The sequence below is a fragment of the Melozone crissalis genome, unplaced genomic scaffold (genome assembly GCF_028551555.1).
Source record: "Melozone crissalis strain CALT ecotype California unplaced genomic scaffold, PUWL_Pcris_2 ptg000017l_1, whole genome shotgun sequence".
Classification (NCBI taxonomy): Eukaryota; Metazoa; Chordata; class Aves; order Passeriformes; family Passerellidae; genus Melozone; species Melozone crissalis.
Window position 1 is genome coordinate 7,992,481 of NW_026535795.1, and position 11,649 is coordinate 8,004,129.

The window sequence follows — 11,649 nt, forward strand, 5'->3', positions numbered from 1 at the left end:
GCCCAGACAAGCCGCTCAGGAGGGTGGTGTGTGGCTCGGGACAGAGTTACACGGGATTTAGGCTGTTTACCACTCGATTAATTTCATGACTCCAGCCCCCAGCCCACCGCTGTCCCAGCTGCCTGGCTCGCTGCTCAGGAGTCAAGGTCACTCGGGCGGGAGGCAGCTGATAGCCCGGGGTGTCTGCCAGCAGCGAGCGGCCCAGCACAGTGCTAGGCTCCTGGACCCGAGGGACTCAGCTCCAGGGCCATGCTGAGGCTGGGCTGTTGCATCCCTGTCCCCTGGACCCCCCCAAGCAGGCACACACACGGCTCTCCATCCCTTTTTATTCATAAGCATAGTCAAAGCTTGAGAATGTCACAGCTGAACCCTCCAACAACCACCAGCGGATTAACACAAGAGTCCATTCCTCTTCAGAAGAAAAATAAAGCATCTTCTGCCTCCTTCTCCTTGGGTTCCCTCCAGTCCAGAGCCCTGCTGCCGCCTGCCCGCAGGCTGGAGATACCACAGGAGGGCTGGCTGCTGGCACACAAGGACCACTGGCCCCGTGGCTGCAGGGAGCAGCGGCTGTGGCTGCACACACCTCATCTCTGACACTGCACCACACAGCTGTGCCCAGCCCTATGGCTTCCCTAGGACCCCCGTGTGCTGGGCAGATGCTGATCCATGGCTGCCCATGCAGACCGTTCAGGAAAAGGGGTTTCAGACCATCCAGTGCAACAGGCAAAGTGACTGTCCACACAAGGGCTGCTCAGCAGTCTCTGGGGGGAGGCACAGGATCCCCACGGCACAGAGCCGAGTGGCAGCGTGTCCCTGGCTGTGTCTGTGCCACCACGGCTCAGGTGTGTCCCTCGCAGCCCCGGCTCAATAAGGCAACTGCTGGCTGGGGTGGCTGCTGCCAGTGCAGGGTGCACGGAGCGCTGCTAGTCCGACAGCGTGATGACATCGTAGTGGATGGCCGGCTGCAGCTGCTGCATCTGCTCTGCTGCTGCCTCGGCTGTGAACACGCCCTGGGCCTGGGCCATGGCCGCATCCGCCACTGCTGCAGGGGACAGGGGTCAGTGCTGCCTCCCACCGAGGGCAGGGGGAGCCGCTCCCTACTCAGGGCTATCCTCCATGTTCCTCACCTGTCCCTGGAGAGGGACAAAAGGCCACTCTGCCCTTGTGGGGCTCCAGCAGGGAGCCCAGCTCTGCTTTCCCCTGTTCCACAACTGACAGGCAGGGACCAGCAAGTATCTGCCCTTGGATACCATGGCTGGCAGCAAAACAGTGATTGAGCCTGGTCTTCCCAGCCCTCTCACCAAGGACTGCTGCACAACTCGCTGCTAACCCCAACAACAGGACTGGCACCCCCAAACCTGGGAGGACAGACCCATCTGGCACAGGGCTGTGCAACTACCTGAGACAGCCGAGTGTGCTGCTGCTTCCAGTTGTGCCTGGGTGACGAGCTGCTGCTCCGGTGACACGGGCATGTACTGGATCTACAGAGGAAAACAGGGAATGCCTGAGGGGAGGGTTCCTCCTGGAGCTGCTCCAGCCGTGGCTGCTGCACTCAGGCATCAGCCCATGAGCTCGCTCTATTTCACATATCCCTGTCCAACTGCAGGCTCAGACTCTCCAGCTCCTGCCACCACGCCTGGCTCCTTACCTGTGACTCCGGGAGGAACTGGCCACCCTGCTCATACTGGATGTGGGTGATCTGACCATCCTGTACCTGGGGACAAACAGTGAGGCTGTGGTAGGGTCTGAGGGTGTCCAGGCCCCTGACAAACAATGCTGTGACCCAGAGCAAGCAAGAGGGAGCAGGAGGGGGGCCCAGCCTCACACATGACACCCCATGAGCCCCACCCACCACGTGATGGGAGCAGACAGTCTGAAGCTCACCTGGATGTGATGTCCCTCTGGAACAACAACATACTCTTGGGGAAGCAAGTGTGGGACACCTTCCTGGGCAATAATGTACTGAACCTGCAAACATGGGAATTCAGACTCAGGAAAAACATCACCACTCCTCAGCCCCCGTCACAACAGCTGGATCTGGTCTGTCTCCTGTGCCTCTTTCTACCACCCCAGTGCCTTCAGCTCTCCCTGTGGAGCCCTGCTCTCCCCCACTGCTGCCAGCTCTTCCCACTAGACAGTCTCCCATCCTGGGCCATGTCCCCTCACCTGGTTGTCAGCAGTCACCAAGTGCTGTACTGTCTGTCCATCAGCAGTCGTGATTTCCTGGATGTAGGCTGCCTCCTCCTGCAGTGTCAGCAAGTTCCCAGTGTGGTCAGGGGGGCTGGATCTGACCACAGCCCCCCAGGAGGCCCCCACTGTGAGGAGCAGCCACACAGGACATGAGCTGAGGCCAAGGGACCCAACTCACCTGGCTGGTGACGCTCTGCTCCTGTGCAACAAGGATGTGCTCCTGCCCCAGGGCCTGCTGCAGCCGCTCGGGAGCCAGCACGGCCTGGCCAGCCTGCAGAGCTGCTGCAACACAGAGAGAGGCAGTGGGGACGCTGCTGGGGACACTGCCAGGGCTACCAATGGCCTCACACCCCTGTGGCCACTGCCTGACACCTGCCCCAGTGAAAAGCACAAGGCAGAGGCACTCTTTGGGCTGTGCTCACACAAGGTCAGAGTTAAACAACCAGGGGCAGAACACACCCTCCATATCAGAAGCTCAACTCTGCTTCCAGTGTGAGCTGCTCCCACATGTACTGATCTACCAGGACCTGTCTGGAGGGAACACAGGCCCCGCTCATTCTGCACAGTTGCTTGGCCCAGCCCCTTGGTCTCTGTCTCCATCAGCAATTTCAACTGCAGGAGGGTCCTCCTAGCCCTTCAGCCCCACCTGACCCACAAGCTGGGTGAATCCTGCATGGGGATCCAGATGTAGGACACCCACAGGTCAGCCCTAGGCCCAGGGACATGTCTTACTGTGTAGGGTGGCCAGGGTGTCCTCGTTGCTGTTCAGGATGATGGTCTGCTGGGCAGCAGCTGGCCCTGGCCTTTTACCCTCTGAGCTGTGCAAACGCTGTGTGTGGAACTTGAGGTGCCCATTACGGTTGAACCTATGGAGAGGCAGGGTGAGGTGGAGCGTGCCACAGGCAGCACAGGATCCTGTGCTCGCAGCAGGACATGGGGCCCATAAGCACATCCTACAACATGGCTGTCCCCTCTCCCAGCATGTTCCCATCAGTGCCCAGGGACTGAACCCTCCTATGCAGAGGTTCCTTGAAGACAAAGTTCGGTCCACCTGCAGCAGGAACCATTCCCAATGGGCTGATGCTGGGGAAGGTTTGGGGCAGACAGCTCTGCCAAGACTCTAACTCCTCTTGAGCCTTGTGGAGCTCTATGGGATCCCCCAAATCAGGATCAGCCCAGCTCCAGCACTCACCTCTGCCCACAGACCTGGCAGGCGAAGGGCTTCTCATTGGTGTGGGTCAGCATGTGCCTGCGCAGGTCCTTCTTGTTCTTGGAGGCAAAGCTGCAGTGGGGGCACTTGTGTGGTCGGAGGTTGGCATGCTGAACCATGTGGCTCTGGGGCAGAAGGACAAGTGCTGGGTCAGAAACCCCTGTTTCTCCAAACCCCCTGTTCCCAGGGCTGCTCTGCATCAGGAAACTTACCCGGACCTCTGGCCAGAGTGTGGCAGTGAAGGGACAGTCGGGACACTTGAAAGTGCTGGGCCCAATGTGGGCTCTCTTGTGACTCTCCATCTCCGCTCTCCCTGTGAACATGGCTGTGCAAATCTTGCATGAAAACTTTTTGGCCGTGGAAATCTTGCATGAGAGCTTCTTGGCTGTGGAAACCTTGCATGTGAGCTTCTTGGCCATGCCTTGGATTGCAGGCCACTTGATCTTTGTGGATGACACTTCGTGCCCCTCGGAGGCTGGGGACAAAGACGAGTCGTTCTGGGCCAGGCTGGTGACACACTGCACCACGGGCCACTTGATGCCGGCGGGCTCTGCCTCCTGGCCCTCCGCAGGTGAGGAGAAGGCAGCGTCCCCACTGAGGGGCTGTGAGAGAAAACACCAGTCACACCTGCTGCCACTGCTGCATGGGAAGGGGGGAAGGCTCAGATCCTTACCTCCATGGCCTGGAACTGGTTCCCTGGGACACTGGATGACATGATGTAGTGATTGCTGTGGTCCTTCAGTGCCTCCTCTGTCATCACAGCCCCGCTCACCACAACTGTGTGGGAGGTCTCCACAGGACTCTCCTCCTCACTGCTGGAGAGCACCAGGTCAGGGATGGTCTGCCTCCTCCTCCTCACCACTAAAGCCTCCCAACTGGAGACCAGAAGTGCCTCCCCCTCCCCACTCCTCCCGTACAGCTGACCTGTACAGCGTGGCAGGAGCCTGGATCTCCTCGCTGATGGGTGCAATGATGCTGTACTCTGCTGCTCCACTGAAGGGGATGGTAATCTGCTGCAGCTCTGAGCCACTCAGGCTCGCTTCCCCATAAGCCTCCTGCACAAGTGTCTGCCCAGGCTCTGCCACGTGCAGCATCACCAACTTTTGCTGTTGCTCCTTAGAGTCCACCTTTGCCTCCTCCTCCTCCTGTGCCTGCAGATCACAGGGGCCTGGTGTTTCTCTTGGATCATCTGGCTTCACCACTGCCACCTGTACAAAACAGCAGCTCAGCCAAAGGGGCAAGGCTCTGCAAGACACCCCTGCAGCAGAACAGGGCTGGGAAGCCTTCTTGTGCCAGCCCCCAGCAGGCCTGGCTCCCCTTGACTCTGCCCACCTGCAGTGAGCTGGTGGCCAGCTCCCTCTGGGTGCTCATGTTCAGCAGGAGATCCAGGGCCGTCTGCGTGGCCAGCTCTGCTGATCCAGCCACATCTGGGGGGATCAGATAGGAAGGGTTAGGCAGGAGCTCACCTACCTCCTTCCTCATCCCACCCCGTTCCCGAGTGCTCACTTGCCTTGTTCATAGATGATGGTGGCCCCTTCCAGGGAACCCTGCGAGAGAACAGAGGGCTCTGCACCTGCAACAGCCTGGACCGTGTGGCAAGTGATGGGGCCGAGAGGTGCCTGTGTGAGAGAGAGTGCTGACAGCACAGTGGGCTCCAGCACCAGGAGGAGCTGGGACGAGGCCCGGCACTCACCGGTGGGCTGGCCTCTGGCTCAGCCGGTGCCTGCACCTGGCTGTGCTGCTGCTTCAGCTCCTCAATCTGCTGCAGGGTGAAGAAGGGCCGGCGGCGGCAGGGCGGCTCCTCGGGGTGCCTCTGTGCCCACTCCTCGAAGGAGTCGGCGTGGCGGCACTGCACGTGCAGCCGCAGGTTCTTCTTGTGCTTGGTGGTGAAGTGGCAGAACTCACAAGCGAACGGCTTCCCTCCTGCAGGGCCCGGGAGGGGGAGTCAGGCAGGGAAGCCCCAGGGGATGGGAGGGAGAGCAGGCAGGCTCTGATTGTCTCTGGGAGATTGGGGGGTGCAGGGCATCAGTCAAACAGGTTCTCTCACCTGTGTGCTTGACTGCCATGTGCGAGACCAGGAAGTCCTCCCGGAAGGTGGAATATTTGCAGACGCTGCACTTGTAGGGCTTGTCATTCATATGTGACAGCTGGTGGTTCAGCAGGACCTTCTTGTCCTCACAGACATAGTCACAGAACTCACACTTGAACCTGCCAAGACAAAGTTACCTGTGACACCTGCTGAGGGGAGCAGGGCACAGGCTCTGCCCAGGCACACCGGGCTCCTACCTGCGGTTGGCAATGGCCTGGATGTGTGTCAGCAGGTGCATCTTGAAGGTGTAACGCTTCTTAAAGGACTTCCCGCACTGGTGAAACAAAGTGAGGCAGCACTCACCCCCTGCCCTTCCTCACCCACTGCCAGCCCCTCCCCAGACTGTTCTCCCCATTCACCTTGTCACACATGTGTGGTTTCTCTGTACTGTGTGTCTTCATGTGCTGCGTAAGCCTCTTCTGCATGGGGTAGACACGGTTGCAGACAGGGCATGGGAAGGAGTTCAGCTTTGGTGGCTGGATGGAGAGCACAATAATGGTATCATCCAGATGAGGTCACCAGTTTCTTTACCCTCTCCCCACTGGAGGACCTGGGTTGCCTTTCCTCAAGAGATCCAGAAACAATGCCCCCAACAAGGCACTGAGATTTTGTGACGACCCAGATGTGCCTCTTTCCATATAACAGTGCTGAGATTCAAGTCAACAGAATATTCAAACTCACCGGATCAGCTCTCTTCTTCCTGAAAAAGAAGAAAAGTCCCTTGTGTCAGCCACACCCCAAGCTTCCTTATACCCAGACACCAAAACTCTCCATTTTGGAAAGGGTCAGGGGATGGGGCAGCCATGGCCACCCTCCCAGGACAGGAAGAACAGTGTCAGTGCTGTTCAGTCCCCAGGACTGTGCTGCCCTCACCTGTCCCTGCTGTGCACCGTAGAGTGCCGAATGACATCCTTCTTGTACACGCTGGTGTAATTGCACTCCTCGCACTTGTAGGGCTTGCTGCCCACATGGTTGAACATGTGCTCCTGTAAGAGGCAGACCAGGGCCATGAGACCTGGGGCTGCCAGGCAGCCTGTGGGTTTGGGGCAGGGCAGATGAAGCTCACCTTGAGGGAGGACCAGCGCCGGGAGCGGTAGCTGCACTGAAGACACTTGAAGAGCTGCGGGTCATTGGCCTCGTGCGAGTTGACGTGGAAGCGCAGGTCATCGTGTGTGAGGAACCGCGAGCCGCAGATCCGACACAGGTAGGGCCGCATCAGGGGCTTGGGGGACTTGTAGTAGTACCTGCAGGAACAGGAGCAGGGCTCAGGGCTGCAGTGGCAAACGGGCTGGACCGGCCCTGGGCACAGGCCAGAGGGCCCAGCACACCCCTCACCTGCGCCCCATGTACTTGCGGTATTTCTTGCCCAGGAAACGGCGGGAGGGCCGCCCACGCCGCCGGGGGATGACGTCTGCATCCTCGGCACCGGTGTTGGAGGAAGGGTCCTTGTTCTCAGAGTCAGACTGGCTGATACTGGGCTCTGCCAGGCTCTCACTGGTCCCATTCTCCAGGCCGGAGGAACTGGCTGCTTCCGAGTTCTGCAGCTCCCGGCTTGGTGTGCTCTGGGACGTCACCAAGGGCTCCACCTCCCCTCCTGCTGCACAGAACACAGCACAGCACCATCACATTCTCGCTGTGGCTCCAGAAGCACCAGTCCCTGCTTCACCCCTGAACAGGGCTGCTGCCTCCCAGCTCCCTCACCTTCAGGCATGTCCTGGGACATATTCTCCAGACGAAGCAGCTTGCGGGGCCTCCCTGGGCGCCGGCGTGGCCTCTCCTCGCTGGAGGTGGCGACAGTGCAGCCATACTTGGGCAGTCGCCCCCGGGGCTCGTCCTCAGCTGGGTTGTAGTCACTGTCCTCTGCAGGCAAGTGCCCCAAAACATCAGAAAAGATGATGGGAAAAGACTATGCTATGTAAGATGTGGGGAGGGCGAGTCTTACCTTCAGGATCATCAATAGCACCAGCATCCATAATATCATCATCTTCTTCTTCTGCGGCCTCCTCATCCTCAGTCTTTGGAACAGCTCCCACCTTTTGTGGTCGTCCTTTCTTCAGAGCCAGAGCTGAACCCACTGCCACAGAGAACAGGGTGAAAGTTCTTTACCAGACTGTGCCAGAACAGGCCCTTGTGCTCCAGCTCCTCTCTTGTTTCTTCCCAGGAGAGAGCAGAGCCTGTCTGCAGTGAGATGAATTTCCCTGAGCCCTTGGCACACACCTGGCTGGAAGTGACGCTCCTTCATGTGGTTAATCAGTGTTTTCTTAGAGACACTCTTGTACTGACACATCTTGCACTTGAACTGCTGCACCACCACCACTTCCATCATCTCTTCCAGGGCCTCCAAGTCTGGCTGGTCCAGCTCCTCCCCACCATCTGCCTCCTGGGCTCGGTTTGGCTGTGCAGGCAGCTCCAGCACTTCCAACTGCCCGGAGGGCTCTGAAGGGCCAGGCTGGTCAAGGCACGTGGAGGTAGGTCCATCACCAACAGCCTCTATTGCCAAGCTATTGGCTAGAGCAGAAGTGGCCATCTGGGACACCATGGGGGCACCTGAAACACCAAAACCCACTCAGCCAAGACCCTCACCTGCATCCAAGGCTGCACCCACACAAGGGGCACAGGGCTGAACACAAGCTCAGGAACAGGCTCCCAGCAGGAGTGTGGTACAAGCACCGTGGCTGATACAGCTGGGACACCCACTCCAGGCCCTGCTCCAGTGGCACAGATGGCCACCATGGACAGCCCAGGGAGCTCCCTCACCATCATCAGGGCCTTGCAGAATGAGGTACTGTGTGGTCTCTGCCCTTCCATCCTCTGCGCTGGTCACGGCGATGCAGCCTGGCAGGGGGAGGAGAGCAGAGTGGTGACTGTGAGATCCAGGGGCTGGAGAGTCACTGGGGCTCCCTGGTGCTCTCCCAGCTCAGATAGAAGCCTGAAGGTGGGAGGAGGGTCTGGCTCTGAGGTGGAGCCTGCCCTGGGCTGAAGGAGCAGCTGGACAGAAGGAAGGCTGTCCAGCAACATGAGCTCCTCACCAAACCCCCGAGTTACCGCAGCAAGACAAGAAGAGAAAACCTTGCTGACCAGCTGGACTCAATGATCTTAGAGATTTTTTTTCCAGCCTTAATAATTCCATGTCCATAGTTCCCCCACCTCCTGAGGCCTGGGGTAGTAGCTCCCTCCCCAGCCCACCCAGCCATCTCCACACGGGAGCACACACTCACTCTGGATGATGTCAGGCCCGATTGTGGACTCGATGATTTTGTCAATGGCAGAACCCAGGTCGGAGGAAGTGGATGCAGTGGAGTCTGACACAACTATGGCTCCATCGGTGATGACACTGGAGTGCACCAGGACCTGTGGGGACTCTGACACCATGATGGACTGGCTCACAGTGGAGACACTGGAGACCAAGGTGGATTGGGCAATAGAGGATGAGTCTGGCAGGTAAATCCTTGGAATGGCATCTGTGCTGGAACTGCTCTCTGAGACCTCTTCCTGGCAGATAAAAAGAGTCCAGAAGAGCTCAGGTGAGAGACCTTTGCCAGCCCAAGCGCTTGGGGCTGCCAGCTTATGCAAATGACCCGGAGTATCACTGCAAGATTTCCAGGAAAGGCATCAGAGCAAATCCTTTGGTACTGACAAAAACCCGGAGCTGCAGGGCTGCTCTTGCTACCAAGGGGAGTTCTGCTCCTCGGACTGACAGGCAGGTGCTGGACGAGAGATATAACAGTGCCTGCCAAGGCCGCAAAGCTCAGTCTGTCAGAAATGTCTACAGAAACCCCCAGGAACCAGAACCGCGGCCACCCCATCCTTCCCACCGGCACCTACCAAGGAGACCCCGCTGCTGTCGGAGCTCTGCCCCACGCAGGAGTCAGCGGCCCGGGAGAGGAGCCCGTGCCCCGCGGCCGCATCGCTGCTGTCCGCCGACACGGCCACCGAGCTCCCGACGCCCAGCCCGCTCTCGGTGGGCTCCTCCCGCGCCGCCTGCGAGCTCGCGTCGCTGCTGCTCTCCACCGCATTCTCCTCCATGCCCGCCCTGCCGGGGCCCGCTACGCTCGACCTGCGGGAGGGCCGCCGCCGTCAGGGCCGCCGTTCACTTCCCGCCGTCCCCGTGCCCCGCGGGGATCCGGGCTGGGCGGGCCCCGGGGCCGCCGCGGGCCCATTCCCGGCGCTCCGAGCTCCCTCACGGGGGTCCCGGCGCCACCTGGCGCCCCCGGTCCCGGCATGCCCCGCGGCCCCACCCGGCGTTTGGCCGCCATCTTGCCGCGGGGTCCCCCCCGCCGCCTCCGCGCGCGCGCACACGGCGGGGCGGCCCCGGTGCCGCCGGGGCGGGGGAGGCGCCGCCACGCCGGGGCGAGGGGGTCCCGCCGCCGCCGCCCGCCCGCCGACCCGCGCCCTCACCAGGTGCACTGCGGCCCCGCCGCGCCCCCGCCGGAGCCGGCACCACGGCGGCCGCCATGCCCCCCCCGCCCTCTTGCCGCGCAGCGATATGGCGGCGCTGGCCCCCCACGCCGGAACTACTTACGGCCGGCCAGCCCCTGCCCCGCCTGCAGCGCACGCCGCGGCGGCGATGCACTCCGCGCCCCGGCCGCCGCCTCTGGTGCCTCCCGGGGCCGCCTGCCTCCCGCGGGAGGAGAGAGATCTCGGCGCCCCGCCGGGGACTACTTTCCCCGCGGAAGGGTCGGCGGTGGTGGGATCTGCGTCATGGCGTCAGGAAGCGGCGCCCGGGCCCTGAGCGTCGGCGTCGCGCCGGGTTGCGCTGGCCACGTGATGGGAAAGCGGAAGCGGCGGCGGGACCGGGCTGGGAGCGGGCTCTCGGTGCGGGCCCGGCGTTCTCTCCTCTCCCTCCGTTTCCCGCCTGGCCCGACCCGGCCCGGCCCGACCCGGCCCGGCCCGACCCGGGAGCGCGTTCCCCCTGCCGAGGTCCTTACCTTGGCTGAGCCTTGCAGCCCCGGCGCTCCAGCTCCCGTTCTATAACCCGCGGCGGGCGCTGAGACCGGCGTGCCTCGTGGGCTGGGGCCGCCCATCCCTGGAGTGATCCAGGCGGAGCCGCGGGACCTCCGTCTGGCGATTCCCTGCGAGGCCGTGCCGCGGTCAGCCCGGGCCCAGCCTCAGGCTGCTGAGCGCTTTCCCCCTCGGTCTCTGGCGGGGAACGGCACCGACTGTCCGTTTGTTCTTGGTGCCAGACCTGCCTTTTTCGACGGCAGCTCTGCATCTGAACAGCAGCCACCTTCCGATGGGCTCTCGCTCACCGAGTTCTGCCCTCCGGGATGGTTTTCCCCAGAGCAGATGGCGGCGGGCACCCGATTTGTCTGCGCTGGGGGTGCACAGTCTGGGGGAGCTCCCGGAGCGCTGCCGGCAGTGGGGCATTGCTGGCACCCCCTGATGCCCAGCATTCCCTGCAGGGATGACCTGGGACCTTGCTGCTGTCCCAGCTCCCCCCACATCCTCCAGCTGAGCTCAGCTGTGCGTGGCCTGGGCTCGGCGTGTACCCCAGGGTGATGGCTTTAACAAAGCCTCAGGTGGCTCCCTATCCCCACTGATATTTTCTCATGTTGCAGTGCTTTATTGGGAACGGCTCTATCCCGGTTTTTTCCTGGAGGAAAGGCAGCTCTATTGTGCCTGTGCTCTGTCGGGGCTGGGCCGGAGTGGGCTGACCCCGGCTCTGGGTCCCTGTGGAAGAAACACCCGGCCCGAGGGGGGTCATGGCTCTGCATCCCAGCCGGTTCCGGAGCCACTCAGACCAAGCCAGCCCGCAGTGCAGGTCGGGGTGGGCAGTGCCAGGCCGGTCCCGAGCCGGTGCTGACACGGTGCCAGCGGCAGGAGGACAGACAGTGTCTCATCTGGCACACTCTGTGAGCAGGACGGAGCCTGCCAGAAATCCGAGCCGATGGGTGCTGGGCTGGATCAGTACTCTGCAGCATTTGGCTGTGGTGCCTCAGTGCCTCTGCTCGGGGCGAGGCAGGCGGTGCCCGGATCCAGCCCCCACAGCCCGGGGCTCTTCCCCGGGGCTCTGCGCGTCCCCTGTGTCCTGTCCCAGGTGACAGTTCCCGGAGGCACCGTGTGTCCGGCAGAGGCAGTAGAGGAGCCGCACCGCCAGCTGCTGCGTGTGCACCTTCCGGCTCTTTTTCAAGCTAATTAAATGCATCCTTGAAAGGTTTAT

The 11,649-nt window shown here is 61.5% G+C and overlaps 1 protein-coding gene across 8 annotated transcripts; it reads right to left on the minus strand.

Annotated features, from left to right (window-relative positions):
- Positions 1 to 751: 751 nt before the first annotated feature.
- On the minus strand, positions 752 to 9,603 carry ZNF335 (zinc finger protein 335). Of its 8 annotated transcripts, none has more exons than XM_054274699.1 (27): positions 9,315 to 9,603; positions 8,708 to 8,840; positions 8,247 to 8,324; positions 7,707 to 8,036; positions 7,432 to 7,563; positions 7,191 to 7,349; positions 6,825 to 7,086; positions 6,556 to 6,733; positions 6,363 to 6,475; positions 6,171 to 6,189; positions 5,849 to 5,965; positions 5,687 to 5,763; positions 5,448 to 5,608; positions 5,094 to 5,323; positions 4,911 to 5,019; positions 4,733 to 4,827; positions 4,325 to 4,608; positions 4,074 to 4,212; positions 3,613 to 4,002; positions 3,383 to 3,525; positions 2,923 to 3,056; positions 2,369 to 2,472; positions 2,167 to 2,244; positions 1,885 to 1,968; positions 1,649 to 1,714; positions 1,400 to 1,481; positions 752 to 1,042 (listed from the first exon to the last, which is right to left on the minus strand). In XM_054274699.1, exons 1-27 carry the CDS (start codon positions 9,513 to 9,515, stop codon positions 924 to 926), a joined length of 4,017 nt encoding a protein of 1,338 aa, XP_054130674.1. In that variant the 5' UTR covers positions 9,516 to 9,603; the 3' UTR covers positions 752 to 923. The 8 variants fall into 8 exon arrangements, with proteins under 8 accessions (XP_054130674.1, XP_054130669.1, XP_054130670.1 ...); XM_054274694.1 differs by having other exon boundaries at positions 2,369 to 2,469; positions 8,708 to 8,981; XM_054274695.1 differs by having other exon boundaries at positions 752 to 1,039; positions 8,708 to 8,981.
- Between the last annotated feature and the right edge of the window lie 2,046 nt (positions 9,604 to 11,649).